General features: G+C 33.6%; 1 protein-coding gene across 1 annotated transcript; it reads left to right on the forward strand.

Moving 5' to 3' along the window:
• The first annotated feature begins 2,466 nt into the window (after positions 1–2,466).
• Positions 2,467–25,661, forward strand: LOC127718750 (cytochrome P450 3A28-like). The gene is made up of 11 exons (XM_052224804.1): positions 2,467–2,540; positions 5,526–5,616; positions 13,581–13,697; positions 14,848–14,936; positions 15,499–15,553; positions 20,385–20,481; positions 20,903–21,060; positions 21,932–22,020; positions 23,326–23,463; positions 23,876–24,038; positions 25,629–25,661. The coding sequence occupies exons 1-11, from the start codon at positions 2,467–2,469 to the stop codon at positions 25,659–25,661; spliced, it is 1,104 nt and encodes a 367-aa protein (XP_052080764.1).
• The last annotated feature ends 1,555 nt before the right edge of the window (positions 25,662–27,216 follow it).

Here is a 27,216-nt window from a genome sequence, read left to right on the forward strand (position 1 = left end):
TATAAACTCTTACACAAAATTGAAGTTTCGTCGCATTAGAGGTTATGACTTAAATCAACTACTATTTTGTTGTTTCTGCATTTTTCAGTTGGTGACCTTTCATGTGGTATTTGTAAAGAATTGGTTTCTTAGATCTTCCTACTCGCAATACATTACATTTATCTGGGTGGAATGACATACACCATTTATCTTTCCAAGTTGTGAGGTCAATCAGGTTTATTTGTATGAGTTTTTCACAGTCATTTTGGCTTTTTATCGGTCTGTAGACAAAAGCATCGTCAGCAAAAAGTCGAGTATTGGATGTAACATACTCAGGCAAGTCCTTTGTGAATACCAGGAATACAAGTGGGTCAAGGACGGTTCTTCAGTGGCGGATCCAAAGGGGGTGGGGGTGGGGGGGGGGGGGGGGGGTCCGGGGGTTGGAACCCCCTTTTTTTGACGATCAATGCATTTGAATGGGGCCATATAGTTGGAACCCCCCCCCCCCCCCCCCACCTTTTATCCTGGGTTAGGAACCCCCCTTTGATAAATGGCTGGATCCGCCCCTGGGTTCTTTGTGTTGCACGGCTGACTACTGTCATAGGTTACCCCATCCACAATGACTTGCTGAGATCTGCCTGTGAAAAAGGCTCTGATCTACTGTAGTGCCCTCTTATTCCGTAGAAAATGAAAATGAATCGTAGGTGCGGAATTTTATCAAATGCCCTCGAGAAGTCTTTAATGATTCGGTCTGGTTGAATTTCACTATTCATTCTCTTGTAATTTGCATCATAAATATGTCAATGAAACTGAGCGGTAGCGGTAGTTACTGACCTTGAATCATTACCCTTTTATAAATATAGCCGCCACATTTGCATACTTTACTTCCATTCTTTTGGGATCACCATTCAGTACTATTGTAGTCAGGAAAAATTGATGTTTCTTCTGCTAGGTCTTTCAGTATGATTATTCTTCATGTTATCATTTCTGGACTACACGCCTTGTTCGGATTTATTTTCTTCAGTAGTTTAGTGAACCTTTCGTCAGTGATTTCGGACATAGATGGAAAGACATTCCTTGTTGTCTTTGGAATTTCAGTTGTATCATCATTTGTAAATACTGAATCATACTGACTATTGAGGATGGCAGCCTTGACCTTTTGAGTTTTCATGCATTTTTCAATTCTCTTTTAGTGAAGCGACATCGCTGTTGTCCTTCTGCAGTGCCTTGATGTATGACCCAAAATGATTTTGCTAAACAGGGTTTTCAAAGTCTATGAGGATTATGAGGTTGTTGGCATACTCCCAGTATGCCTTACAATTTATATTTTGTACAGCTGCTTTTGTATCTGTAGACATCTTAATAAATACTAGGATATCTATATCAAGTTTTCTTTAATGATTTTTTTTTTTTCAGTTTTAAAAAGATTTTTCTTTTGCTTATTGCTGCTTTTTTTCTATTTACCAATTTCTTGTTATCTTTGTTTCCTTTCATTGTCTTCTGTGACATGTACTTTTTTCGTAAGACAGTTTATCTTCAAATGCTAACCGTAGTTCTTCTGGTTAAGTTGTATGTATTGTTGTATTTAACTGTTGTTTACGTTCCTGTAGTTCTTTTTTGGGACTGTCATTGTTAGCATTTCGATTATTGCCCGACTTGGAATTTTTGTTTCTTTTTGTATATGTACTAAGCTTTATTTAAAATATCACCGATTTATGATCTGAGATACCCAGAATAACACATACCTGATTGGCTTATATACTGTTATTAGTGAAATTAGTGCATTGCTTCCTCTTCTGAAATTCTTATTGGTTCAATAATCAGATGATCTCATGCTATGTTCTGGGTGATTTCCAATAGCTGATTACATTCTGATCTGTGTACTTTTTATTTGATTTGATGGTCTCATTTGTTCAGGCTATATAAGCTTCTTATGCTACACAGACATTTCCTCTTTACAAAAAAAAAGAGTTGAAAACCCCGACAAATGACAAAAACGAACAAAAAATTCAGAAGTTATTTCAAGATCTTGAAAGATCAAACACAAAATGACTAGTATTACTATGCCCCCAAAATGGACGTTATTGTCCCATATTTCAACGACAAAGAAAGAAAAGGTATTTGATGTAATAATTCATGACAAAAATCTCTACAGACTCTAAACTAAAGAAAAGTAACAGCATTTTCATTGCTGTTCTTCAAATCGGGCAGTGAAGATTTTAACTTGGAACAAACACACCTGCAAGTTCAAAACATTCTTCAACACCGGTTGAGAGAAATTATTTGCTATGTGTCGATGACCCTAACTAATGTAAAATGGAGTCATTTGCTGCAGGAATTTCTTGTTTTCTGTTGGATGCAAGATCAATTGATAGTGAAAGTATCACATCTTTAAAGTATAAGATAACAATAGCAAGGTAGCTTAGCAAAGTTTATATGTGGCAGATAATTTATTTGGTCCAACACAATTGAACGTTAACGACAAATATGTGCTTCAAAATGGAGTTGTTATTAGATACATGGCTGCTGGTAATAGTGTTGTCAATATTACTATTGTTCATGTAAGTTCTTTTCATACTGTTTTATTACAAAGAGAAAAAAATTACAGGCGCTTGAACATTTTTGTCGAGCCTGCGACTTTTGTCGCAAAAGCGAGACATAACGATCCTTCATTCCGTCGGCGTCGTCGTCGTCGTCGGCGGCGTCCACAAATATTCTCTCTGTGGTTAAAGTTTTTGAAATTTTAATAACTTTCTTAAACTATCCTGCATTTCAACCAAACGTGGACAGAAGCTTGATTATAATCATAAGATAGTATCCAGAAGTAAATTTTGTAAAAAACAAATCCTGTTTATCCGTATTTTACTCATATATGGACTTAGTTTTTCTGCCAGTTAACATAACATTCACTCTGTGGTTAAAGTTTTTTCAAATTTTGATAACTTTCTTAAACTGTCCTGGATTTGTACTACACTTGGACAGAAGCTTGTTTGTGATCATAAGATAGTATTAAAAAGTAAATTTTGTTTTAAAAAAATCCTGTTTATCCGTATTTTACTTATAAATGGACTTAGTTTTTCTGCCAGTTAACATTACATTCACTCCGTGGTTAAAGCTTTCAAAATTTTAATAACTTTCTTAAACTATCCTGGATTTGTACCACACTTGGACAGAAGCTTGTTTATGATCAAAAGCTAGTATCTAGAAGGAAATTTTGTAAAAATTTATTTCTTGTTTTTCCATATATTACTTATAAATGGACTTAGTTTTATTCCAGTTAACATTACGTTCAGTCTGCAGTTAAAGTTTTTAAAACATTTATTAGATTCATAAACCTTCTTGGATTTTTACCAAACTTGAACAGAACTTCTTACAATCAAAAGATAGTATCTAGAGGAAAATTTTTAATAATTGTTTCCCCATTTTTGTTGAGCCTGCGACTAACAGCAAAAGTAGGCGACACACTGGGTTCCGCGGAACCCTTACGAATTGTTACACTAAATTTTCTGGAATACAGTTATTATGTATCCGAACCGTATGAATAAGAAGAAGAACTATGTGCAACATAATTTGCTTGGTTTCTATATTAAAATAATGAGATGTGATATGATTGCCAATCAGACAACTATCTAACAAAAACCGACATGAAAAATCTTATATAATACAAATGCGAAAACTAACGGCAAAATTTATAACAATACAATTTACGAAAAATGACCGGCATGAACCAACCAAAAATCACTGAATTACAGACTCCTAACTTGGGACATAAACATAAAGAATGTGGCGGGGTTAAACATGTTTGGGTTTGTCCCCCAACCTAAGGCTGTGGTGTAGCATCACAACTTAAGAACAAACTGAAAAAAAATCAGCTGAAAATGGCTTAACTCAATACATCGGTATGAAAAGGAATAACTAACAAAAGATCAATAGACACATAACACAGAAGAGTACTCGCAATTACTTAGAGTTAGCTCAAAGCCAATTTCATCTTCGCACAAAATATTCAAAGAATGGGGCAGGGTTTATACCTGCAAATGCATATAATACATGTATTATTGTCATGCGGTTTCAATCCAATGAACAGTTAAAAAAAACACGAGATTATGATTTAAAAATTGTTATCTCGTGTCTTTCAATGAAATGACAAAAGTTAGTATGATTCAATACTTATTATATTTTTTGCAAATTTGGAAAGCAAATATACACAAGGTATGTAGATAAGAAAAGGGAAAATCCATGAATGTCATCTTGATTTTTTGTAACCCATGACAGGTTCCGTTGATTATTGAAAGAGTTACAATAGATCCGGTCACAAAAGAGGGCGAACTGAAAAAAACTGTAACTCGAATAAAAACACCATGAGTGATCAAACAACAGTTCATAAAAAGTTAAATCACAAAAATACTGAAAATTCAAAACGGAAAGTCTCTAATCAAATGGCAAAATCAAAAGCACAAACACATCAAACGAATGGACAACAACTGTCATATTCCTGACCTGGTACAGGCATTTTCTTATGTAGAAAATGGTGGATTGAACCTGGTTTTATAGCGCTAAACCTCTCACTTGTATGACAGTCGCATCAAATACCATTATATTGACAACGATGCGTGAATAAAACAAACAGACATAAAAGATCAAAATGTCAAAATAGGGGGTACAGCAGTCAACACCGTGTCACAATCTTAATCACAACAAAAACAAACAAATATTTAACAAAGAAGCACAAAAAAGCATATATCACATTTAACAACCTCGTTCATTGCTTATTTATTTTTGTATTTTTTTATGTATGCCAAATCAACCCATAAAACACAGAAAACTAAAGATCTTGGTACACGAATCCAATTTATATCTTATTATACACATCTATTTTGAAAGACATGCTTCTTTTTGTTGATTAAACGGAAAGAGTAGATGATAGTTTTAGCCTGCTGACCGACTTAAGGATGTTCGGTACTTTGTTTCAAAATAACAAGCTTTTTAAAAGACTGTTATAAATTGGTAGTATTTGAATAAAGGAACTAAAAAAGCAGATTATTCTCTTTAGATTTTTCATACATTTAACCGATTGGCAACTTTTTTCGTTAAAAAATTATGAAAAAATAACAAGGATTTTATAAGATTTTCAAATATGGCTTTCAAACTATATGCAATAAAATTATGAAAAGAAAAGTAGGGGTTAGCGGGCAAATATTTTAATGGCACTACATAGATAAAACCAGAGAATTGTGAATATCTGGCAAAAATTCAAAAAAACAAGAGGAGCAAACATCCTTTAGTTAACATTTCTAGTAGAAAACTGGTGACAATTAATCATCTCCCTTCAAAAGATAACTCTTTAATGTTTAGTTCCGCTATTGATAGTAAGTCAACACGACAATGGTCTGGTAAATAGTAACAATGAAAGCTAATAAGCTAAAACTACAGTTAAAATCTTATTATAATGAGACGTGAGACTTTTGGGCACCTAAGTCATTAGATTTACCTTTGAAAAATACTTTTTTGTATTATTGTTCTTATTGTGTCTTTATACATTTTAGTTATTCCTCGTTTAAAACTAGTGTTCTTAGAGAGTTTCCTGGTCCACGTTCAATACCATTTCTTGGTATATTACCACAAATGATAAAGAAGGTAAATTTACGTTCAAGACACTTACCAACAATGCTTTAGATCATTAGTTTAGATATTACCACAAATGATAAAGAAGGTAAATTTACGTTCAAGACACTTACCAACAATGCTTTTAGATCATTAGTTTAGATATTACCACAAATGATAAAGAAGGTAAATTTACGTCCAAGACACTTACCAACAATGCTTTTAGATCATTAGTTTAGATATTACCACAAATGATAAAGAAGGTAAATTTACGTCCAAGACACTTACCAACAATGCTTTTAGATCATTAGTTTAGTGTTTACATACAATAATTACACAAATGTGAGCTTCTATATTCAACATGATATCATTATCCAGATTACATTGACTGAATGATTGATTGATTGGTGTTTAATGCCACCATAGGCACTATTGTCTATCACGTGGCGGTCAGTTTTTATTAGTGGAGGAAGTCAGAGTGACCGGAGAGAAACACTGACCTTCGGCGGGTCCAGATGACAACATAGGATTTTATTAATTTCAATAAGAGGAAAGGTTGGTAAGCGTTTAAGGAAAAGCAATAAAACCCCCAAAATTTTTTTTTTTTAATCATACAGACAAACGTTAAAAATCTAGAGGTTAAAAGTTTGGTAAAAAAAATGCAGGTTGTCATGTGTTAATTGACTTAACATTTGTTATTCATATTCAATACACACAAGTACTGAATTGACCGCAAGCGAATTGTCTGAACAGTACTGAATTGACCGTAAGCGAATTGTCTGAACAGTACTGAATTTACCGCAGTTGATAAGTCATTAACTTAATAACTGATAACTGGAAAAGGCTGAATATAGATATAAGAAGATGTGGTATGAGTGTCAATGAGACAACTATCCATCCAAGTCAAAATTTATAAAAGTAAACCATTATAGGTCAAAGTACTGTCTTCAACACGGAGCCTTGGCTCACACCGAACAGCAAGCTATAAAGGGCCCAAAAATTACTAGTGAAAACCCATTCAAACGGGAAACCCAACGGTCTAATCTGTATGAAAAACGAGAAACGAGAAACACCTATGAACCACATCAACAAACGACAACTACTGAACATCAGATTCCTGACTTAGGACAGGTGCAAACAATTGCAGCGGTGAATATGACTGAATAATTCATTGTTTAGACTTGTCATGTGATGTTCAGATAAAAAATGACCGTTTAAGACTAATATTCATTTACTAATGTATACATACAATTGCATCAGGAATTCTTTGAAGTATGTATATTGGCGTATCAATTATATGTAATCTAAGGAAAACATAGATATGAAATATAATTATGACTAACATATGTTCATTTTACAGGGATTTCATGGCCTGGATATAGAATTGGTTAAAAAGTATGGTCGTGTTGTTGGGTAAATAAGGTTTACATTTTCTTTCTACAAAAAATCTAACAAGACGGTTTAAACCAATAAAACAAACGACAAATGGTACGATTTTTTTATTGAAAGAAAAATCCCATTAAATTAGAATATATTAAGAGGGAAAAATAAATCGAAATACATACCCCTTAAAAATAATGAAAACAATAAAAAAAAATCTGATATATTATATAGCACACAGTAATTAAAACTATCCGAGATTTATACTAAAAGCTTGGAATATCATGTACACATTGAAAAAAAAACCTTTATGTCGATCTTCATTCAATGTTTAAATTTTATAGTAGGCGATATCTTTAACATAGAGGTAAATAAACTGCTATCATTTTTGCAGGACATACGTTGGACATTTTCCGTCTATTCTCATCTCAGATCCTGATATGATCAAAGAGATATGGGTCAAAGACTTCAAACATTTTTCTGATAGGCCAGTAAGTTTTATCAGTATGTATAAGTAAACAAAGGACTAATGCATTCTGACCGAGAAAAAAATACAGATGCTTTTCTAACACACAACGTATTGCAACGCGTGGATGAAATTTGAAAAAAAGGCAGGACAGCAGTTTTGAGTAAAAAAAAAGGCAGTATGAGCAACTTTGCAAAAAAAAAAAGGCAGGATGACAATTTATTTAAAAAAGGCAGGATAAACTGATAAAAAACAGGCAGGTCCGAATAGAGTGAAAAATAAAAAGGATCAAAAAGGCAGGACAGAGATTACAACAAAAAAATGCAGGACAAAATTTTTCATCCTAGCCCCCCATAAAAATCAAATGGTAGCTCCTTAATTACAGAATTGCATGTGGTGGGTTGATTTTTTTTTGCCATTTGTTCAAACTAGTTTATGTTGTCCGTGTATTCTATCGAGCTCTGTACCACGTGATGATATCAGTTTCTCGATTAGTATTAGATACAGAACAAAGGTATACTAACAAAAAACAGGCTGGTAACAACCGTTGCCGTATAGTTTTTCTGCTCCGTTCAAGTCCGAGGCGATAGCGATAGGGGTGGACTTTAAGTAGTGACAAACAAAAAAATACCTTTAATCTATATTTCCTATCACAATAGTCTTATAGTCTAGAAATAAGTTACTGTGGATTCATTTATTTTCGTGGGTATCAATTTTCGTGGATAGAGCAAAAAAGGCATTTCGTGGGATACGTAAATTCGTGGTTCGCTGTTTCAAAAAAAAAAAAAAAATGTTTCAGATACGTAAATTCGTGGATCACTACTAGTATATGAAGAATAGTTAAACAAAAGATAGTAGTTCATTGAAAATGTTTTGAATCGTCAAAATCCTCGCTTGGACATTCTATGTTAAAGTGTTCATTTACAAGCGCGGACAAAGGCAACTAATGATTTGTTTGCTTTACAATTTATAATTTGTCGTTAGAATTTTATAAGGTATACAAAGGCCCTTTGGTGTACAACTGATTGAAAGTTATTTTTCCTAATCAAGACATAATAAGAAGTAATTAGAAAATGATCAAAAGTAAGAAACAAGCTAACGAAGTTTGCGATCCAAGCTGGAACCCAAGCCATACAACAATGATAAAATTTACTCATCTCACGATTTTGTTATATATACTCTGGGAAATATGATTCCCTCATAACAAACAATGTCGCTTCAACAGTGGTTAAAGTCCGGTAGTATTAAGGTGAAAGCTCCTGCCACGCCAGGCTTGCCCGATCCATCTCAATGCAGTACACAACGTGATGTTCTTGTAACCCAAGCAGCCAACGACGGTATTGACACGATGAATTCTGCTACTAGCCTTCCAACTACTCCAACCAGAAAACGCAAACGGGGAGACTACAACTTTTATGATGACGAGACACGTGCTAAAATTGCCAGATATTCAGTCGAGAATGGCGTGGCTAGAGCTGCACGCAAGTTTTCCAGTGACCTCGGCAAGAAAGTTAGCGAGACGTCTGTTCGTAGCATGAGAGACACCTACCTTAAATTTAAAAAACAAGGTAACTATCGTGATTTTTTATCTGTTTTCAAAGAAAAATATTTTCTTTTTTATGTTCAATTTTTAGATTCAATGCTAAATATAATTATTCTCATCTTTAACGTTTTACTTCGAAATTTTTTTTTATCTTAATAGTACTAGTGCTTTGTTTTTTTTACATGAAAAAGCTAATTTTATTCTTATTTTTAGTTTCATATCGGAAATAATTATTGCACTTAAAATTTTTATGGTCGAATTTTTAATTAAAATTTCAATTGTATAAAGTATGAAATGTACTGATCAATGTCTGAAAGAATTATAATTAAATTGTGTAACAGTAAATCGCGTTAGGTTCAGGTGCCAGTAAATTTTTATTTTGATAAAATGTTGTTTCTGTCCAGAATAAAGAAACACAATGCTTAAACGGCATTTTATCAGAATATTATTTGAAAGCAGTTTGTAACCTCCGTGCTCTTCCTTTGACCAATTTGTTGAGTAAAATTTTATTTCGTAAAACATGTCGTTTTTGTCCAGAATAAACTAAAGTACACGCTTAAACGACAATTTCACGGAATATTATTTGAAATGCAATTTGTGTCCTCCCAGCTCCTTCTTAATCCAATTTGTACAGTAAGATTTTATTTTGATAAAATGTTGTTTCTGTCCAGAATAAAGAAACACAATGCTTAAACGGCATTTTATCAGAATATTATTTGAAATGCAATTTGTAACCTCCGTGCTCTTCCTTTGACCAATTTGTTGAGTAAAATTTTATTTCGTAAAAAATGTCGTTTTTGTCCAGAATAAACTAAAGTACACGCTTAAACGACAATTTCACGGAATATTATTTGAAATGCAATTTGTGTCCTCCCAGCTCCTTCTTAATCCAATTTGTACAGTAAGATTTTATTTTGATAAAATGTTGTTTCTGTCCAGAATAAAGAAACACAATGCTTTAACGGCATTTTATCAGAATATTATTTGAAATGCAAGTTGTGTAGTTTTTGTCCAGAATAAGCAAAAGTACATCTGCAATTTATCGAAATTTTATCTGAAATAAAATATATTCTACCTGTGTTACCTTATTAAACGATTGTCTACATATTTGCAAAGTCAAAGGTGTGAATTTTATTGTTCCTGTCACAAAAATATCACCTAAGGGCAACGTCCCACCCTTAATCCTTTTAATCGGCAATAAAACCAGATTTTGACACGGTAATTAACAACTCATTCACCGTTATTTTCTAATGAATAATTTATATCAATTTAAAAACGTAGATTATGAATGATATTTTAAAGTTTTTATTGTTTATTTAAGGAGGTGGAGACATAGAAGTTTTACCAAGATCGCCACGTGGAAATCCTCTCTTACTTGGTCACCTAGATAACGACGTGCAACAATGGATTCTCAACGTGCGTAAGAACGGTGGAGTCATCAACTCACGCATCGTTATGGCAGCAGCTGAGGCCGTTGTGACAAAGTTCGCCAGACACAAGCTGCAAAAGTATGGCGGGCATATCAACATTACAAAGACCTACGCTATTTCCGTTTTCCGCCGCATGGGCTTCGTTAAGCGTAAGGGAACCAAGGGTGTAAAACATCTACCAGCTGATTTCGACGACATTAAACAGGAGTACGTAAAAAAAGTCAGCACAGTCATTAAGCAACACAGCATTCCAGACTCTCTTGTGATTAACTGGGACCAGACCGGGTGTCAGCTGATACCAGGCGGCGACTGGACAATGGAGCAACAGGGCTCCCAACAGGTACCAATCACATGAATTGATGACAAACGTCAAATAACACTTCTTCTAGCAACATCTATGAACGGGTCTCTATTGCCACCTCAGCTAATTTACCAGGGTAAAACAGACCGTAGTTTACCGAAAGGTGTCGATTTTCCAGACAACTGGGATGTTACAAGTACCGAGACACATTGGAGCAATGAAGACACAATGATCCGTTTTGTAGATAAAGTCATCTTGCCTTACGTAGAGGGTATTATTGAAGATCTTCCTCTTTCTCAGAAAAACCAGAAAGCCGTAGCTATCTTTGTTGTTTACAGAGCCCACACAGGAGAAAAGCTGCTAAGCCACTTAAAGAAAAATGACATCATTCCCTTGTTTGTGCCTGCAGCCTGTACTGACAAACTACAGCCGTTGGACTTATCCGTTAACCGAGAATATAAAGAACAATTAAAATCTAATTTCCATGACTGGTACTCAGCACAAGTAGTGCAACAACTAAACCATCAAGAAGACATCACCGGTGAACGTGCACCAAAGGTCATTGTAGATTTGAAGACATCCGTCATGAAACCCGTTCATGCCCAGTGGATAGTTTCAACACACCAGATCATGTCCACACGTACCGACCTAATCAAGTCTGGCTTCCGTAAAGCAGGTTTATTGTAAATTTGACATTAGAACATTTTATCTAGTGCTTTGTTTCGTACTGAGTGACATTGTATGTATGTGAACTAAAGTCTTGTTAAAGATTGTTAAAAGTATGTGTGCAAATGTGTTGTTACATGTATGTGTATTTGAGCGGTTATATAATTTCAATTAATTTATTATATATGTACTTGTATGTAATGTTTGTTAAAATGTTTAAATGAAAGTGGAATACTAGTATATGAATAAATGTAATCAAAATACTTTTCTATTTTATTTAAAACACGTGTTTTGTTACCATGTTTGTCCCGAATCAACACTACACTAGTATTGCAAAAGATAACCGGAAGTAAACATCCGATTCATTTCAAATTTGTCGGGATTATTGTTCGTTGAATTCTTAAATTCGTGGTTTGCTGTGTCCCACGAAAACCACGAAAATTGGTATACCACGAATAAAAATGAATCTACAGTAATGTCCTCTTTCGAAGCCACTTTATATTTTATAACAAATCTTCCGTATAGTTTTTTTTCGATTTAGACGCTTTAAAAGATTTCAGCTTAACTGCTCAGCAAACCCACGAGAGGTTTGTACATGGAAACTTTTTATGGTTGCAGTTACTCTTGCGGTCAGTAACTTCGTAGATACTTTATTTAATTTCGGCATTTTGGGAAATAGCTTTTTTATAAATATAAGTTTTATGAACGCTTTTCATATTAATTGTATTCATAAAACGAGGTAATTGTGCCACCAAGTGCACGATAAAGTGCCTATGAACTCATTGAATGCACGAGTGACTATATTCATAAAAAGTGTCCGTGTAACTCCATAAAAAATGTCCGTGCAACACCCGTTATTGTACTGTTTTTCCATAGCCTTGCAAAGTCGTACAACGGACAATATCTTTCAACTAACATTCAGTACAAGTAGCCAAGTTGTTGGGTTTTATAATTGGGATAATTAAGTTTCAATTGTATTTTCAAACACGGTGTATATCAAATTTCCATTGCTTTCTAAGAGAAAATGTTAAGACAACAGGTTGTGTTTATGCATATTAGTTAGTGATCATGCAGCTTTGGTTTTGCAATGACAAAAAGATGAAGCCTTGTTTTTATATAAATTGTATTGAAGCTGCTTTTTCACAACAACTTTGTTATGATAATGATCGGTGTTGCAATAAAGAGGCCTCATGGGGATGTCCAAGTAATCACATAATCACAAATTTTTTGCCAATATAATCACATAATCAAATCATTAATTATTTTTTTTAAACAAGATGATCAAATAATCAAAAATACAGTCCTAGATTATCAAATAATCATGAAATAGTTGGTCTGGTAATCAAATAATCACTCTAAAAACGGCCAAGTAATCACATAATCAAAAATCCCATGAGGAGGCTCAATAAAATCATGCAACAGATTGTGACAAATTACATAAAAAATACATACTCCGATACATTTTACAATAATCATTTATCCAACAGTCCCTTGTTTTCAGTTCCAAAGACCATTTTAAAAATAACATAGACTTTGTAGCTGTCAAGGAGCAGGGCAAAAAAAGTTCAAAAATGGTCCTCCAAATAGGACTGTGTAACATGATATCTAAAGAATACAAATATAAAAATAAGAAGATGTGGTATGATTGCCAATGAGACAACTATCCACCAGAGACAAATAACATTGAAGTTAACCACTATAGGTCACCGTACGGCCTTCAACAATGAGCAAAAACCCATACCGTATAGTCAGCTGTAAAATGCCCCGAATCGACGAATGTAAAACAATTCAACGAGAAAACTAACGGCATTGTTAATGTACAAAACAAGAACAAAAACCAAATATAATATACAGCAATAAACGACAACCACTGAAATACAGGTTTCTGACTTGGGACAGGCACATAGAAAATATGGCGGGGTTAAACATGTTTGCTTCTAGACATTGTTGACAGCTTCAATAGTAGGATATTTCACCACTTTTTTCTGTATTTCCTGTTTAAATGCATGTTTCCTTTTGAAAAACATTGGCCACACCATTCGACCAAAATCAATAATTGGATTATCAAATAATATATTGCAACTTTTATTTGAAAGTGATCCCCATAAAGGCAGTATTTCGTATCCATTTAAATTTTGAGTTATTTCACTATTGGATGAAGAATGCAATGCAGTCTCGTTTTCGAAAAGATTAAATGATTTATAATCACAGGAACTAGCCTACGCTGGAGAGATGGCCTATTCAGCAGTAACGCTAGCGATAGGAGAACATTGGAAGTTCTTACGTAATGTGCTCAGTCCATCGTTTAGTCCAGCCAAACTAAAACAGGTTTGTTGCTTTTACACTTCGTTTAGATATACCATATAATAATTATTCTGATGTGTACGAAGCGCTTTTCTGGATTAACCTCTATATCAAAAACCCAAACATTTAAAAGACTATGATGTATAAGTACTTGAATACGTGAAGAGCCATATGAACAAAAGTGTTCTCCCCAAAATAATAGCCATATGAAAAAAAGTGTTCTCCCTCAAAAGAATAGCCATATGAAAAAAAGTGTTCTCCCCAAAATAATAGCCATATGAACAAAAGTGTTCTCCCCCAATAGAATAGCCATATGAACAATAGTATTCTCCCCAAAAAGAATAGCCATATGAACAAAAGTGTTCTTCCCAAAATAATAGCCATATGAACAAAAGTGTTCTCCCCAAAAGAATAGCCATATGAACAAAAGTGTTCTCCCCAAAATAATAGCCATATGAACAAAAGTGTTCTCCCCCAAAAGAATAGCCATATGAACAAAAGTGTTCTCCCCCAAAAGAATAGCCATATAAACAAAAGTGTTCTCCCCCAAAAGAATAGCCATATGAACAAAAGTGTTCTCCCCAAAATAATAGCCATATGAACAAAAGTGTTCTCCCCCAAAAGAACAGCTATATGAACAAAAGTGTTCTCCCCCAAAAGAATAGCCATATGAACAAAATTGTTTTCCCCCAAGAGAATAGCCATATCAATCTACGGTCAACTTTCCTTGAGGAGTTCAAACCTTTTATATTAAGGGTGTTCGCTCCACTTGTTTTTGAGTTTTTAGCCAGATATTAGGAATCCTCTGGTTTTATCTATGTAGTGCTATTAAAAAAATTTGCCTGCTAACCCCTACATTTCTTTTCATAATTTAATAACATATTGTTTAAAAAGACATATTTGAAAATCTTATAAAATCCTTATTATTTCATCATAGTTTTTGAAAGAAAAAAGGTGCCAATGTTAAATGTATGAAAAGTCTAGAGAGAATCATTTCCCGCCAATTTTTCAATAGCTTATATCTCGAAAACAAAGACACGAACCCTTAATTTTAGTTCCTTCATTTATATACTATCAATTTATAACAGTCTTTTACAAAGCTTGTTATTTTGAAACAGAGTAGCGAACATCCTTAAACACTCGTTTATATGCAGTATTGTTGATTTTTTTCCAGATGTTTTCATCAATCGAAGATTGTTCTGATCAGCTAATATCTCAAATCAAGAAACAGTCACAGAGGAACACATCAGTCAACATGGACCAGTGAGTGTGATACGTTCAGTTTAATTTAATCGTGAAAATAGAATAAAAATCGAAATCCCAACATTCATAATTTATTTGATCTCAAGTTTTGTGGTATAAAGTCTGTCGCACAATTTTCCGATTGCTCATACACTATTGTCCCAAAAAAAGTAAAATAACAAAAATACCGAACTCCAAGGGAAATTCAAAACGGAAAGTCCCCTTATAAAATGGCATAATCAAAAGCTCAAACACACCCAACGAATGGAAAACAACTGTCACATTCCTGACTTGGCACATGCATTTCACCATGCAGAAAACGGCGGATTAAACCCGGCCCTATAGCCAGCCAAATCTCTCACTTGTATGACAGTCGCATAGAATTCCAACTTACTGTCTCATTTCTCCTTGTATTCATAGTATTCAAGAGATGAACTGTCCATATAAGTAATTATTAGATATGATATATATATGTACCAACAATTTGTTGTTTTCATCTTTTTAACCCTATTATACGTTATAAAAATCATTTTCCAACAGAACTGAAACCAATTTCTATCGGTGTTCAGTTTCTATGTTACAGAATATGTCAGGGATTTTCTATGGATGTTATATGCGGGACAGCATTTGGACTTAAGGTAGACTCCCAAGAGAATCCAAATAATGAATTTATCAAGATGGCTAAAGAAATGACAAGCTTGAAGTTCTCGAGTCCGCTATTTCTCCTACAAGGTAAGATTGAAAGATCACCGGGAATTCTAATATTAGATGGGTTTTGTATACAGGCACCTTTCTAGTTTCGAAGACTGTATGTTGACCAATAACTGCCTTTTGGATGTTTTTGTTACTTTGGAATATACCCCATATCTCTTTTTATTCATATAGAGTATCTATCGTCCACTCTTTAGTATTAATTTAGTGTAATTGTACTTGATACAAAAGTTCATTTTAATCTTTCTTGTTTTGACTTCTGTCTCTTCAGCTCTCTATGACGGTTTGCATTTTCGGCCAGTTTTCGCCTCGTTTTGAAAACCTGTAAGCAATCTTAGATTTTTCAGAGATGCTACACTATATACATTTATGATTTCAAAAGGAAACATCTCTTGTGTTTTGCAAATAAGAAGATGTGATAGGATTACCAACGAGACAACATTCCACCAGAGACCAAAAGTTACCGTACTGCCTTTAACAATGAGCAAAACCCATACCGCAAAGCAAGCTATAAAGGTTCCAACATGACAAATGAAAAACAATTAAAACGAGAAAACTACCTTACTTAATGTGACGTTAAATATAGTTTGCATTTTCATCTTGATGATGTCTTCATTTTAACATACAAAAAAAAAAGCTAATATAATTTCAATATTAAACATATCTTCACGTAAAGAAGTTAAAATAACAAATTTTCTTTTTAAAAATATAATAATTCAAAATTTGAATAAAATCATTTACTTCTTTCCCACAGCGTTCTTCCCAGAATTAAGACACGTTTTCAGCAAATTTGAAATTCGACCTTTTCCAAGTGAGGCCATTGATTTTTTCATGGATATTACGAAAACTGCAATACAGAAAAGAAAAGATAACAAAATGGTAATCATCATACATCAAAAGATATTGTACATTTCCAGGGGCGCAGGAGCCGAGAGCATGGGAACAATTCTCCCACTTAACCACTTAAACTTAACAAAATCTGTGTATTTGATAAAAACTTATTTTAATTGCTTACAGCAACAAATTACAAATATCTTTCTAAATAGTAGGCGTCCGAAGTGCTCTTCTGGAATTACCTTCATCGGGAACGCTCCCAATCAAAGCCAAATATTTAAAAACCAAGGACGTATAACGGCAGTGAAACACATGAAGAGTTATTTGAGCAAAAGTGACTTAAAATTAATAGCCAAATGACTCTCTAATCAACTTTGCTTGAGGAGCCTATGCATTGTTTTAAAAGAGATAAAATTCGTAAGGGTTCCGCGAAACCCAGTGTCTCGCCTTCTTTTGCTGATGTCTATGTTTTCAGTGTGACGACGACGGAATGAAGGATCGCTATGTCTCACGTTGCAGGCTCAACAAAAATGGGGAAAATTATTAAAAATGTTCCTCTAGATACTATCTTTTGATTGTAAGAAGCTTCTGTCCAAGTTTGGTAAAAATCCAGGATGGTTTATGAATCTAATGTTTTAAAAACTTTAACTGCAGACTGTATGTAATTTTAACTGGAAGAAAAACTAAGTCCATTTATAAGATATATACGGAAAAACAGGAAATAAATTTTTACAAAATTTCCTTCAAGATACTAGCTTTTGATCATAAACAAGCTTCTGTCCAAGTTTGGTACAAATCCAGGATCGGATAGTTTAAGAAAGTTATCAAAATTTTAAAAACTTTAACCAGAGTGAATGTAATGTTAACTGGCAGAAAAACTAAGTCCATTTATAAGTAAAATACGGATAAACAGGATTTTTTTTTTTACAAAATCTACTTCTGGATACTATCTTATGATCATAAACAAGCTTCTGTCCAAGTTTGTTAGAAATCCTGGATAGTTTAAGAAAGTTATTAAAATTTCAAAAACTTTAACCACAGAGTGAATATTTGTGGACGCCGCCGCCGCCGCCGCCGACGACGACGACGGAATGTAGGATCGCTATGTCTCGATTTTGCGACAAAAGTCGAAGGCTCGACAAAAACCATATCTAAATTGATTAGAATCTATAGCAACAATATATGATAATGAAAACAATAATATTAAAAATATCTCTTAAAGTCAATCAAACCGTATCAAACTAGAATTAAACGGTTAAACTACTATTATTAAAATTAATCGTAGTTTGATAGTAGTTTGATAGTAGTTTGATAGTAGTTAGCATTAACTTTGATTGACTGCAACAGAATACACCAACAATATTTTGACATTTTACATATTTTAATAATGTATCACTATAGTTGCTGCAGTGGCGTAGCTTGCCCTTTGATATTACCGAGGCAGGGGGTCTGGGGGGTGGGGGGGGGGGGGGGGGGGTTGGGGGGGTGGGAGGGGGGGGGGGGGTTGGGGGGGTGGGAGGGGGGGGGGGGGTTGGGGGGGGGCTGCGCCCCCCAGATGCTATAAAGGTTTTACCATTTGAAAAACGAAAAAAAACCATTAAAGTTATAGCAGTTGTTTTACTTTATTCAACATAATAATGCTAATACGTTTTAACAAAAGCTACATGTAAACAATATGTCAAGCTCCGATGTTACTTTTTTCCTTTCTCTTTGTAAGAGATCTTGAATACTAGTGTTTTAAAATACCATAATCATGTGTGCTTTAGATTTATTTATGAAAGTTGAATTCTGTAATATGTTTTAAATTTTGATACTGAAAGTCTTCTACAGGTGCAAAGCACCAATTCTTCTATTTCCCCAGCGTCAAACTTGTCCAATACAAGGTTTCGGTCAATTTCTTTATCCTTGTGGATGTGCATTAAGGCCAGTCCGTTCAATCGATGATCGGTCATTGTTGTCCGGTTCCATAGTTTAAGTCTTCTAAGTGCAGAAAGGGATCTGTTTTAGATCTGTTTTAGAAGAGATTATATCAGTTCCCTAATTTCGATTGTGGACTAACGGACCCTCGGGATGATTTATACTTTTATAGATGACTATGCGGTATGGGCTTTACTTATTGTTGAAGGCCGTACGGTGATCTATAGTTGTTAATTTCTGTGTCATTTGGTCTCTTGTGGAGAGTTGTAAACCGCTAGTTTCCGGCAAAACCTTAAAAGTCTTGAAACGATTGACGAGTGGATTACGATTAAAAGGTTTACGCTATGAATGATATAAATTGAAGGTATACTCAAATAACCATGCAGTGAGTAAAAGGAGATATGGGACAATGTATACGTCTATCACGGTCTATGAGACAGCAACCACATTGAAACGACACAAATAACTATACAACATCTTGAGGTCATCATACTGTCTTCACCAAAACGCAGGTGACTTTATACTAGTAATATGTCTTGTGCAAATTTTTTCGACTCCCGAGTCTTTAGTAAGTTGTGTATGATTTAAACCGATACTATCTAATCTACGGTCAACTCAAAGTTATAAAAATAACAAAACACGTGAAGATATGATCACCTCACAGAATCTGCCAATTAATTTCCAAACCGTCGTACACTCTCTAATATCTGTGTCTGTACCTTACTGTGACACAAGATTTAACGAGTCATATCAGAAGGGAAACAGGACCGTGTTTGATGATTAGAAGACGCATGAACAGAATTTTAAATGCAGAAAAAAACAAACGAAATGATTAAGGTTTATTAAAAAAATGTTTGTGATAATCATTTACTCACTCGGTCACGAACAAACGAATAGATGATCATCACAAAACGACGAACGGATTGAACAGCAACATTTCCTGATAAGTTAGGAAATAAACCCGGGCCGCACGCTATATGTAAAGTGCGACATGGCACGTTCTATTCAGTTTTGTTTTCGCCGATATTTCTTGGAAGGACTAGAATTAATTACTCTTTTAAATATGTAAATTCTACTAATGCCAAACTATAAATTTAAAATAGCGAGAAAAAAAGTAAAAAAACAACATAAAAAATTTAAATTGTGTCAGTCTGCATGTTGATTGATATATATAAATTTGTATATTTTTTTTACTGGTATCAAAGTCAATGAAACTCTGTGTAATTAAAATTGAAGACATGGGACTCAGGGAAGGGGGGGGGGGGTAACACACAACGATGTTTCAGTTGTATATGTTAGTACTACATACTGCCGGTTCAAGATATGAGGGTTTGAACATTCATTTCTAATTCTTTTTGCCCATAATTTTATTTTCCTTTCATATTTTGGCACCATTCTAAATTTCTATTCTTTAAACTTTACATTTATTGCAAGTCTATTTACCTCATCCAGACCCTCATTTACTAGAAATTTCAAACACAAAATTAATAATTTTAATGTTTTACCTGAATGGGCAAGTGATTCGATCGGAGAAGTCTCGTGAGTTGGATCATCATCAGGATCTATTCTACTGATTTTGCTTGGAGTAGGGTTAAATAAATCTGTAAGCTTCAATTGTGTCGATTTCTTTGAGTCGGACATACTTTAGATTACTGAAACCACCGCAAAGGGGATTTCCAATAAGGGGAGGGAAATGTTTCAATAAGTCTTGAATTTGCAAAGGATACCGTCTATCCGTCTACGAATCAATACCGACAAAAAGCCGTCTGATAGTATTATACAAGTCGGTTTATAAGCGTTTGGTAGCGAGTCTGCTGCTTCAGGTCGAAATTGTTTAAAAGAATTAGATTATAAAAGTTTTTTTTTTCCACAACTGCCTCGGTTGTCTCAACGTAAGCTACGCCATTATGCTGTTTAAACTAAATAATTCTTAATGATAGAATATCTATGTATCTACACTCTGTCCTGTTAGAGTATGGTTTAATTAAAGTATGTGTTTATATTCAGACAAGGCCAGACTTTTTACAACTGATGATAAATAATTATAAAGGAGAGAGTGCGACAGATATAAAGAATGGCACCATTGAAATGTATAAGCAACGAGGTAAGGATTGTATAAAAATGATCAAAGCAGACATTCCTACAACATTCTAACCTTTGAATGACTTCAAATTAATGAACACGTGACCATTAGAAATTTCAGTAATAATGCCCATGTGTCCTATTCTAATAAAATTGACAATATAAAAATTAGACTTAATGACATAAAAGTTAACAACTATATGTCAACGTATGGCCTTCAATAATGAGCAAATTTAATACCACAAAGCAAGCTGTAAAAGGCAAACGAAATGTAAAACAATGCAAACGAGAATACCAACGGCCTGATTTATGTACAAGACAATAAACCAAAAAAAAAAATAATATACAGCAAAAAAGTTAAGATACTCTTTGTTGATTTTGAAACATGTTTTTTAAGTATAATATACACTTTTCTGATTTCGATTTTTACCTGTATGATATAGGTATAACAGAAACGGAGATTTTAGCGAACTCCTTGATTTTTTTCCTTGATGGCTATGACACAACTGCAGCAGGGCTGATATTCAGCATTTATCGTATGGCGGTTCACCAAGATCATCAAGAGCGATTATTTCAAGAAATCAACCATGAAATTGGCAAGGTGATTTTATTATCATTGTTTATTTGTTAAAACAGACATTATATAAATAACACATAGCTGAGAGGGTGATAGAGCAGATTGTTACCCCGAGAAAACATTGTCAACTGAGGCGAAGCCAAGGTTGACAATGTCTTTTCGAGGGGTAACAATCTGCTCTATCACCCTCTCAGATATGTGTTATTTAATTTATTATACTGAATGTTCTGTTATTACTGTCTATTAAATTTCAAATTCAAAGTAATAAACTATGACGTCCATTAGTATTTATTAAAGCGCACACTTGATCAAGCGTCTCCGTGAAGGGTAATAGAGTATTTGCCATGGGATAGAGTAAATTGTCCACCTCGTATTAACCAATCAAAATCTGGCATTTTGACATGAAGTATAATAATGTTAAATGATGTATGTTAAACTAAAGATATATGAAGTGTTGGTGAGTGATTATTTTTATATGTCCTCATGAAGTACACTTAAAGTTTCTCTTTGTTGATTTTGTGTTTATTCTTTAAACTTTTACGAAGACTAAGGGTGACTAAATGATTGCTTGATTGTTGTGAGTCCAGTGGCAGATATTTGATGCGTGTTCTTGATTTGGCCTTCCAACTATTTTTTTTGTTTTGTTCGAGCGCCACTGATGAGTCTTATTTAGACGAGATGCGCGACTAGCGTATACCAAATTGTAGTCTTTGTTATCTTAGGTGAATTTTTACTGAAGTTCCCTTGATAATCGAAATTTGTTAATTTTTAAAAGATTTTCTGAATTTTTATTTTTTTTTTGCGTTTGTTTTTTCAACCTCAAATTATTTATAATATAGCAGCAAATGAGTGTAAAATAAAGAAAACACACTTTGGCATTACTTTTGCGTTACAGGATTCGCCAAGCTATGAACAAATAATGAAGTTACAGTACCTTGACATGTTTTTCTGTGAGGTTATGAGAATGTATCCACCAAGTACAAGGTACGTTATTCCATTAGTTTCATAGCAGAAAACTAAAATGACTGACTATGTTCAAAAAATAGTTTACAAGGTATAGGCCTATATTCGATACAATTTCAAGCGTAAATTTTTCATCGTGGGTTGTCTAACAATGACTCTCAGTGAGTATTACAAGATTTTCTAACTTGGAACAGGTACAGATATGGTTTTCAATCATGCAGACGCCATTGTTCTGAACGCCATAAATTTACAAAAAAGAAAACAAAATTACTAAAGTTGCTCATTAAAACAAATATGGCGGGCATACTACTATAAAGACTTTTCAAAAGCTATAAACAACACATAGTCTATCATAAAATACAAATGTGAAGATCTATATTGTATTAAGACAAGTAAAATTTGTATTGAAATTAAGAGTAAGGATTTTAGTGATTGTTTAATGACATATCGTCATGTGTTTTGTAATATGGAGAATTATGTGTTGGTGACAAGATTTTGATACTATTGACTTCCAGATGTCTTTTTGTTATATATTGGGTTGGGTTACTGTCTCATTGACGTATACCCCACATCTACCTGTATTCAAATTAAGACTACTTGAAATGTTTATGGTGATACACAGCTTGGGTTGGTGTTTCTCAAACTGTTTTTATGCAGTGGTGCTAGTTTGTAGTATTAATTTTTTTTCTAGAAAGGTGCGAGTCAAGTTCTGTCTCTGTGTGATACGGGTGCTCCAAGAACGGAGGAAATAACTCAGATAAGAAGAAGACAATCTAGAACTCTCTGATGATTTAAATCATTTCTTCATTGGTGCGAGTTTGTAGTATATTTTTTTTTCTCGAGTGGTGCGAGTTCTGTCTCTGTGTGACACGGGTGCTCCGAGAAAGGAGGAATTTACTAAGAGAAGAAGAAAACAATCTAATGATTAAACACATTCTTCGAGTTTGTTATATTTCTTTTTTTTGAGTGGTGCGAGTTTGATAAAGTGATGCAAGTTGTAATAATTAGTGAGAGTGTTTGAGTGGTGCGAGTTGGCTGTGGGTCAAGTTGTCGGGCAGTACGTCGACTGAGCATGCGCGAAATCGTATAAGACACGGATCGATAACGGTCTCCGAATTTGGATATTTTCTCAAAATTTGCGTTTTCTGTGGAAAAAAGATTGTTTCAAAGACAAATTTAGGAAGTACAAAACACTACATTTATACGTCATATCACAAATATTTCCGACTTTGTATAGTTTCAGAGGAGTTGCGGCTCAATGAAATCGGTCTCTTCCTTTAGTAGTATAGATAGTCGAGTTGACCTGTACAAATTGTATGATTTCAGAACAAACAGAAAGACCATGAAATCGGTAACAGTGAACGGTTACAGAATACCAGATGGCGTTGAAGTCACAGTTCCTATATATGCCATGCATTATGACCCTGAACTATGGCCAGAACCAGAAACATTTGACCCGGAAAGGTACCCTTATCACTAATGTTTTGGTAAATGAGTTCAAGATCTTTGTTTTGCCATGCAAAAAACTGAAACCAAGCAATTATGACATTTGATGTAATATTATTTTTTTGTTTGATTGTATGTTGGTCTGTTGCATATTTATCCGAGTTTTGAATTTGCTGAACAGAATAATTTCATTTAAGCTATTAATGGTACACAGTCCGTTTTACATAGAATAGAATAGAATAGAATAGAATAGAATATTTTTATTTCCCAAATTACAGGGCCCATAAAGGGCATAAAATCAGATACAATTGATTTACATAATTGGTAACCACAACAATAATAGTCACATATAATACAATATAATATAACACTGATTGTACTGATAACTAATAAAATGCTGTAACAATCTTACAAAAAATCTTTTTTCCAGATTTTCAGCAGTAAACAAAGAAACCCGAAGTCCTTATTCGTACATGCCATTTGGTCATGGACCTAGAAATTGTATTGGAATGAGGCTGGCAAATCTAGAAACAAAAATGGCAATGGTTAGAATACTACAACACTTCCGGTTAAAACCGACACCTGATACGAAGGTTTGCTACTAAAAAGACGTATTACAGTTTAATTTTCAGTTGAAAAAAATAATCATTTTTAAAGCGATTTTGTCGTAATAAATGACTATAATGGATTAGTCCTACGCAATGAGCGATTACAAGGACAAGCTAGCTATCACAGATCAAGTTGGCTCACGAAGGATATTTTTGCAGAATTTTTATAAGCGCACGGCTTTAAATAAAATAAATAAATAAATAAATAAACAGTCTTTATTTGAAGAGGATAATACCATTAGTTAAAACTAATCTACCTGAGAGTACTTAAAATTGAAATAACATATTCGTAAAGTACATGCAATATTATAATGATACAAGTGTATTAGGGGGCTACCATTTGATTTTTATGGGGGGGCTAGGATGAAAAATTTTGTCCTGCATTTTTTTTAGCTGTAATCGCTGTCCTGCCTTTTTATTTTTCACTCTATTCGGTCCTGCCTTTTTTTTTTAGTTTATCCTGACTTTTTTTTTACCTAAATTGTCGTCCTGATTTTTTTTTTTTTTTTTGCAAGTGTCTCATCCTGCCTTTTTTTTACTCAAAACTCCTGTCCGGCCTATTTTTTTCAAATTTTTTGAAACCAGTTTAGAGGCAACATATTCAAACATATATATATATATCTTACTACCTTGGTTTAGACATTGGTAGTGTAGTTATTTCAAATATATCAAAAGACTTGTTATTTTAAGTGTTGTTGTTAATCTTAGGGAGCTGCCATTTGATTTTTATGGGGGGGGGGCTAGGATGAAAAATTTTGTCCGGCATTTTTTTTAGTTGTAATCTCTGTCCGGCCTTTTTATTTTTCACTCTATTCGGTCCTGACTTTTTTTTACATAAATTGTCATCCTGCCTTTTTTTTTTGCAAAGTGTCTCATCCTGCCTTTTTTTTAGTCAAAACTCTTGTCCTGCCTATTTTTTTTCAAATTTCATCCTAGCCCCCCCCATAAAAATCAAATGGTAGCTCCCTTACACTATATGTGTGTTGTTTATTTACAGATACCAATAGAGCTGGACAATACTCTATTGGTATCTGTACCCCTACGTCTGGGGGAATTCTCCGACCAAAGAATCCAGTTTATGTCATAATAGAGCCTCGCTAAATAAACTATGAACCGTATTCCAGTCTGACTTTGTAAACCCGGTGTTTTAGTTGTTGTCATATCCAAGTTTATAAATATATGTCATATAACATGTCTATTGTTTAGTATTTGTTTCTGTAACTCGTTTTTATATTATTACTAACTTGTAGATGGAGGGGGTTTAGTGTACTGGAGAAAAATATTCCGAAGGTTATAACTTTACAAAACTTGTACATTAATTTAACCCCAGATGCATTATCATTGATAGGAAAATAAAAATCGTTTGCAGAAATGAAGGTCGGTTTACGTAGAGTCGAAGAGTTATCGTTCTTAGACTACATTGTTTTGTTTATCTTGGTAAAAATTAGAACAAAGTTGTCTCTCGTTGAGCGTAAGTACACGGAATTTCATATACAGGAGAAAAATAAAGATATACCCATGCACTATTCTGAATAAATAATGTGCAACTTATATTTATCTTTGCAACTCATTTAGTATTTACGTGGCAGTCTTTGTCAGGTAATATAAAAGTATATCAAAACATGGCGAAAAAAAATGTTGAACTAACCATCCCATTTTGAAGTTACTTTCATCCCGAGTTAGAAATGGTAAGTCTTTTGTTTCGCATTTCAACCAAAATATACCTTGAAATACCCGAGAACAGCTAGGTAAAGGAAACGAATGCACTATTATACATTTTGAACGTAAATTAATGTAAACTTGAGCGGTTTTTTGTGTGTCATGTTTTCACTATTGCCCGATTCTTATCACGTAATCAATCATCAAATAATTCAAATTCTCTATGAATAAAAAAAGGGGTTTGTGGGTCAACGTCAATGAGTCAGCAATCCACAGTCACAAATTTTTTTTGATATTCTATTTTATTATTTACATTCCTAGATAGTGTCTCAATTTGTTTCGTTCTTTTAAAGGGGTACAGAACACCTAAGGGAATTAACTCTTTAAAAACCAGATAAACGTTTTAATCACATACTATTAGTAAAGAGAAATCAAGCTTTTCAATGATCAAAATTAGTGTTTGTCAAACTGCTATATAGTCAATGAAATTATTCCTGTTAAGTGTGTGGCTTAAATTTCATTAAATTTTTTATATTTTTGTCAACTGGTCAAAGTTCAATGTTTTTTTCAAAATTTAATGAAAATTAAACGAGCCAAATCTATGTTAGTCAAAGTGCTGGGTACCCCCTTAATATCTTGCTTATATAATAATTTGGGGATACAATTCTCCAAATTTCTATTATAAAATTTACGTTGGTTTTTTTTAAATGACCACAATATTTTCCCAAAACTAAGTTATTTTGTGAAATTTGAATACAAAGATGTAGAATGAAAACGCTGGGTTCCTTTTACATTATTTTTCTTGTATAATAGTTGATGTTGTTTTATATTACTTTAGTTTACTATGACCTTATATCCTAACTGAAATAATGTCAACGACCACTGTCGGCTATATACTCGAGAGAAGTGTTACACTGTCCTTATATAAAATAGTCGTTAGTACTAAATGTATTTATAATGTCACAAATCACTAACAATTTGTATGACAGCAATTAATGTCAATAAAATATTTGATTATGGTTTGTTAACTAAGGATAAGGGACTCGTTATTGAATATAACCATTTGTTATAAGTTTGTTTAATTGTACATGATTTTTTCTTGTCATTTATATGGTTTCCGGTGTTTTGCTTATTGGTCCAGCTAAATCCCTCAAATCTAAACTAAGTAAAAAAAAATCAGATTCTTTTATAAAAAAAATCTTTATATGTAATCTATGTCATTTCGTCTATGGTGGAAAGTTATCTCATTCGCGGGCATACCTTATCTTTATCTTTATTTTGGAGTTGAGACCCAGAGAATATAAGTATTTTTTGCTTGCTATTGTATATATAATGTATTCAAATGACGCTTTGATTTTGTTGCTGTAAGTATTATGTCTGCTTATATAGTAATAAAGACGTCTTTTCCACAAATTATTTCAATATAATACACGAAAGATGAATATTGAAATGGAGTGATTGAGTCGGCGAAATATAACGAATAAATTATGGACTTGCCTTTAAA

The sequence above is a fragment of the Mytilus californianus genome, unplaced genomic scaffold (genome assembly GCF_021869535.1).
Source record: "Mytilus californianus isolate M0D057914Y unplaced genomic scaffold, xbMytCali1.0.p SCAF_10, whole genome shotgun sequence".
NCBI lineage: Eukaryota > Metazoa > Mollusca > Bivalvia > Mytilida > Mytilidae > Mytilus > Mytilus californianus.